The following is a 5420-nucleotide window of genomic DNA, read 5'->3' on the forward strand; positions in this document are numbered from 1 at the left end:
ATTATTATTATTATTATTATTATTATTATTATTATTATTATTATTATTATTATTATTATTATTATTATTATTATTATTATTATTATTATTATTTTATTTAATATAAATATATTTATTTCATCTTTTTATTCTTTCTTCTCGACAAAGTCGACCCGACTACACATGATTGGTAGACACATAGAAAATTTAGGGACAACAGATTTTTATTCAGACTTCATGGGTTGTAAATTGACCAATTTACCCAAAACAAACAAATATCAGAACCATGGAGATACAAACACACAGAAACTTCTGAAAATTTCATTCCATCAATAACAAAAACACCATAAAACAGCTTATTAGAACTTGGCTCATAGCAAAAAGAAAGATGCATTCTCACTCCGATTTCCACGACGACAACGGTGGAGTGTCGGAGTTCTTGTAACTGTGGACCAAAATCTGTTCCGGCATTCTATCACCCTTGAAGGAAGCAACCGATTCAAGCTCAGCCATGTCCTCAGCCGTGAGTTTAACCGTCAGGGCTCCAAGGTTTTGGTTCAGGTTTTCGATCTTGGTTGTACCAGGGATAGGAGCAACGTCATCCCCTTGGTGCAGGACCCAAGCCAGTGCCAACTGCGATAGGGTGCATCCCTTTTTTTCTGCCATTTGGCTAACTCGCTCAAATACGACCTTATTGTGCTCAAAGTTCTCTCCTTGTAACCTCGGCAAAATCTATGAAACATGAAAAAAGAAAGAACAAGATTTGAATACGAATCATAAGCCACATATAAGCGTTACGTAGTGTACTATCCGTCTCACATGGATGGAATATTAGATTCGTGAACTCCTTATATGTTCAAAGTTGTGGGCTACCAATAACTTCTACTACGGTTTTAAGTTGGTTCAAAGATTATTGGTTTCCGGCAAATACCCTCAAAGATGAGATCAAAAAGCTTCATCTACCATCGAGTTGAGAAAGCTTTTACACCCATCGACAAGAAAATGAAAAAACGAGATTAAATTCACACGGAGTCGCAATATGCTACGAGTACGAACCTTTCTAAAGTCGTTATCTGCCAAATTGTCCATCAACTTTGGACCTGCTGCGAAGAACCCACTACCCAAAGGAGCGAAAGGAACGATCCCTATTCCTAGTTCCCTGGACAAAGATTAACATTACAACCGCTCGTTATTTCCTAAATATATGAAGTATATAATATCAAAAGATCATCGGTCCAACAGTATCCGGGTTACCTGCAAGTAGGAATAACCTCTTGTTCCGCATCTCTAGTCCATAACGACCACTCCAATTGTACGGCTGTTATCGGATGAACAGCGTGTGCTCTTCTGATGGTTTCTGGACCAGCCTCAGATAAACCAATATATTTAATTTTACCTTCTTCAACCAGTTTCTTGAGTTCACCCATCTACAAGATAAAAAATTGTTCTTCATTACAGTCTGCAACATCTGATCACAAATGTAGATTATGTAATGTTCTGCTCTAAAACCCAAAATCAATCGGGCTGTTTGGTTGATTTTCCATTAACACTTGTACGATAAGTCTGTGTGGATTAATCTGTCAGTACAAACCTAACAATCATGTATAGCTGACAAAATTACTCTCGTTAAGCTGCTAAGAAATAGGCCTAAGTTGTAATACAAAATCAATAAACCTAACTTTGAAATTCACCAAATGAGATCATTTTTGTGTTCTTATGAGACATCTGTAATGGACGTAGTTGCAATCTTGGTCAAATTTGTTCACAATTTATAGGATCATAGAGAGAGAAGCAAAATTAGGGACGAACTGTGATTTCGATAGGGGTTTTTGTATCGATCCGATGAACATAGTAAAGATCAATGTAATCAACATCAAGTCGCTTCAAGCTGGCTTCACAAGATGCCCTAACGTACTCCGGTTCTCCATGGATTTCCGTATTACCCATACTCGCCCCAAATATGATCCCAAATTTCGTAGCCAATTGAACTTTCTCTCTCTCAATTCCCTTCAAAGCCTGTAACAATCATGAATTCACAAACAAAATCAGTCAGATTCATCATCCATACCCTAATTATCAGATTGAAGCTACGAAGCATAATAATAACGACAATCAACAGACCTTTCCGACGAGGATTTCGTTGGTGTGAGGTCCGTAGACATCGGAAGTATCAAGGTGAGTGACGCCGGAGTTGATGGCGTGGTGGATGACTTTGATCATCTCTTCTTCTGGTTTGGCAGGGCCATAGCCACCAGACATGCCCATACATCCTAGTCCAAGAGCTGATACCTCTAACCCCTGCGATCCGAGCTTAATTCGTTTCACACCTGCCATTTTCTCTCTGGTTTTTGTGTTGATTTCAAACCCTAAAAGATGCACAATTCTATGAAATTTTAGGGAAATCCAGTTAAGCAAAGACGATCGAAACTATGCTGTGCTACTCAGTTGGAAGATTGTAAGCAAGAATTCAGTCTATATAACATCATAGAGTTGACTGATTGGCATGTGGACGGTCGTCGTTGATTCTCCGGACAACCGACGATGGGGACGCAATACAAGTGGAAGTTCAATAACGTATACTTCAACATAAGTGGCCGCCGTCGATTGACACTTGTCAAATTTTTATTTCTTTTTCATTCAACTACAAATTTGCTTTAAATGGAAATTGAATCAGGTAATGTATTTTTAAAACTTTTATTTTTATACCTAAATATAAAATTTTAAATATTTAAATACCCTGATAACAAGTTGAAGTATTAACTGGTTATCATGCTGATGTCACAAGTGAAGTAGTATCCTACTTAGTATTTTATGTGGTTTGTAAAAATAACAAGACTTGAAGTTATAAGATGATCATTATGGTGTGAAATATGTATGAGTTTGGTTCCTTTGTAACTAAAGAAGGAAAATTTTATCGATTTTTTTTACTTTATATAATCAAAATCGATTTTATGGTTTTGGATAAAAAAATGAAGATGTTGCTTAGTTAATGTTTTTATATTAACCTAGATATTCAACCCGCTATACGAGCCGGTTAGTCATAGAACGACCACTCATTTCGCAAGTAGTCCGGAGTCACCGCATACCTTTGTAGTCACAAGAGGATTTTTATTGTTGAATCTTTAAAATAGGGAATTTATTAGATTTAGAATGTAATTTCTTTTACAGATTTTTTAACTTTTAATTATCTATTATAAAAATTATAGGAAATCTATTGTGACAAATTTTTTAAATTGACTGTATTAATTACATTTGAACTTACGGATTGACATAAAATGAGTCCAAATATTATCGTTTTTTAAGTACGTGTTGGATAAGAGCTAAATAGTATTTTGGTCATCGCATCTTTTTTCTATTCTATTTTAGAAAGAAAAAAAGAAGGTTGAAACGTTTTGGTTGAACAGCGATAGTTGAGTGGAAGATGATTACGATGATGATAGTGGGTGTCGATTGAATGCTGATAACGACGATGATACGATGGATAAAGAAAAGTACATAATAAAGAACACAGGGTCTTAAAAAAACTATCGACATTGTTTGTCATCCGTTTGTTATTTTTCATGTAAAATTCGTAGTTTTAATTAACGATTTAGAGTTTTTAGCATAAATATATAGTTTTTCACCAGTAACTTTGAAATAAAAATTTGGACAAATTGCATGAAAAAAATAACGTTAGGCCAAAGACCCTTTGATTATTTAGTGAGGTTTGAACTCTTGACCTCCTAGGAGGGCCAAGACTCATATATCGTTAGGCCAAAGACCATTTGATTATTTAGTTTTATTTATACAGACAACTTAATTCATACAAAGCTTAATTTATACAGAATAACAATCAAACATTCCGTTAATTATCTTTCCAAGACGACAACGGAGGAGTCTCCGAGTTCATCCAAGTGAGTTGCATGTGTGCATTCCTTTCGCCCTTCACCATGTCACTTGAAGCAAACGATTCAAGTTCAGCCATCTCCTCTACTGTTAGCTTTACAGACAAAGCTCCAATGTTTTGGTCGAAGTTCTCGACCTTCGTGGTACCCGGTATCGGAACCACGTCACTTCCTTGGTGATGGACCCACGCCAGGGCTAGTTGTGCCGCGGTGCAACCTTTCCTTGTTGCCATCGAGTTGACTCGCTCGAATACGGTCTTGTTGTGCTCTACATTCTGAAACCTAGGCACTGCAAAAGTTTCATGCGTTCAGTCGAATACTAATGCTATATTAATTAAGGGTTCAAGGATTTTGAGCTTAAATCCACTTCTTATCAAAATGCTTGTTGGTAAGCCTGAAACATAACCGAAAAAGCAACTAATAAGCCCGAGCCCACGCCAGTCCCAACCTTAATGCCTGAAGGACCTGAACGGACCAACTTTTCTTTTCAAAGCCTAGTTAAAGCCCAACCTAAAAAAACCCCGATCAGGCCCTCTTTCAACTTCAGAAGGTCTGGATCTTCTGAAGTTGAAAGAGGGCCTGATCAGGGTTGTTTTATAGAAAGATTCAAAGACAGTTCCACATAGCCTACCATGGTATCATAGCCCCGAGTATAGCACCTCATAGGAACACAACACAACCTTTCGCCTCCGTGTAGCCTCTATATGAGGTGGGGCGTGTCCAAAGACATGTCAGCATCCCACATTAACTAGACACTAATCATCAAAATCCGTACATATGTTGGAACGTTCTCCCTCTCTACAAGGCCTCTTAGAAAGAGATACATACCTTCCTAAAGTCCTCCGTTACCAAGTTCTCGACCAACGTAGGACCTGCGGCCAAGAATCCCCAGCCAATCGGACTATAAGCAACAATCCCGATACCAAGTTCTCTGCAAAAGATACCCGAACAAAGCATCATCAAACAACATATCGCTTTCTTGTCGATTCGTGTCATTATATACCATCAACAACCAAAAAGATTTAACCTCTTATGGATCACCTGCAAGTTGAAACAATTTCATCTTCCACATCTCTTGTCCATAATGACCACTCATTTTGTACTGCTGTTATTGGATGAACAACATGAGCCCTTCTGATTGTTGAACCAGATGCTTCTGATAATCCAATATACTTCACTTTACCTTCTTCAACCAGTTTCTTTAACTCTCCCATCTTTTTATTGCAGTTGGTCACATAAACAAGTGTCAAGAAAATCACAGTCCTTGTTTGGTAAACATAAGCTAACTTATTTTTTAAGTACTCCTTTAGATGGACATAAGCAGACATATTTTGTATTCGTTTGGATGAGCATAAGCTAATTTATTAAAAATGCTAGTTGGAGCAGCGTTTCAGGTGATTTATAATAATTATTATTTATTACTAATATTAATATATCTCAATTAATAGTAATTGAAAAATTATTATTAAATTCTAATTTTAATTATACATTATATATTAATATTAATTATTTAAAATTATTAATAATCATATCAATTATTTTTATATTATTAGTTTT

At 36.3% G+C, this 5420-nt stretch overlaps 2 protein-coding genes across 2 annotated transcripts in view; both read right to left on the reverse strand.

Annotated features, from left to right (window-relative positions):
* Window positions 1-213: 213 nt before the first annotated feature.
* Window positions 214-2554, reverse strand: LOC112522215 (probable aldo-keto reductase 3). The gene is made up of 5 exons (XM_025131310.1): window positions 2101-2554; window positions 1789-1995; window positions 1234-1406; window positions 1036-1138; window positions 214-711 (listed from the first exon to the last, which is right to left on the reverse strand). The coding sequence occupies exons 1-5, from the start codon at window positions 2311-2313 to the stop codon at window positions 376-378; spliced, it is 1032 nt and encodes a 343-aa protein (XP_024987078.1). The 5' UTR covers window positions 2314-2554; the 3' UTR covers window positions 214-375.
* Window positions 2555-3679: 1125 nt separating this feature from the next.
* The window catches only part of LOC112521531 (probable aldo-keto reductase 3), a 3318-nt gene continuing 1577 nt past the window's right edge, over window positions 3680-5420 (reverse strand). Inside the window, exons 3-5 of the mRNA XM_025130442.1 lie at window positions 4905-5077; window positions 4688-4794; window positions 3680-4152 (exon numbers count right to left, since the gene is read on the reverse strand). Coding sequence (XP_024986210.1) covers window positions 3824-4152; window positions 4688-4794; window positions 4905-5077 — 609 coding nt within the window. The 3' untranslated portion in view covers window positions 3680-3823. The remainder of the gene's footprint in view (window positions 4153-4687; window positions 4795-4904; window positions 5078-5420) is intronic.

The sequence above is a fragment of the Cynara cardunculus genome (assembly GCF_001531365.2).
Source record: "Cynara cardunculus var. scolymus isolate 2C chromosome LG 11, CcrdV1, whole genome shotgun sequence".
Taxonomy (NCBI): Eukaryota; Viridiplantae; Streptophyta; class Magnoliopsida; order Asterales; family Asteraceae; genus Cynara; species Cynara cardunculus.

What these genes read in the sequence shown, in the direction of transcription:
- LOC112522215 (XM_025131310.1), bottom strand. Translation starts at nt 2,313, where the DNA reads ATGGCAGGTGTGAAACGAATTAAGCTCGGATCGCAGGGGTTAGAGGTA. An exon ending in ACGAAATCCTCGTCGGAAAG is followed by an intron (nt 1,996 to 2,100) that starts GTCTGTTGATTG and finishes TGATTGTTACAG; the next exon opens with GCTTTGAAGGGAATTGAGAG. An exon ending in CAGATAACGACTTTAGAAAG is followed by an intron (nt 712 to 1,035) that starts GTTCGTACTCGT and finishes CATGTTTCATAG; the next exon opens with ATTTTGCCGAGGTTACAAGG.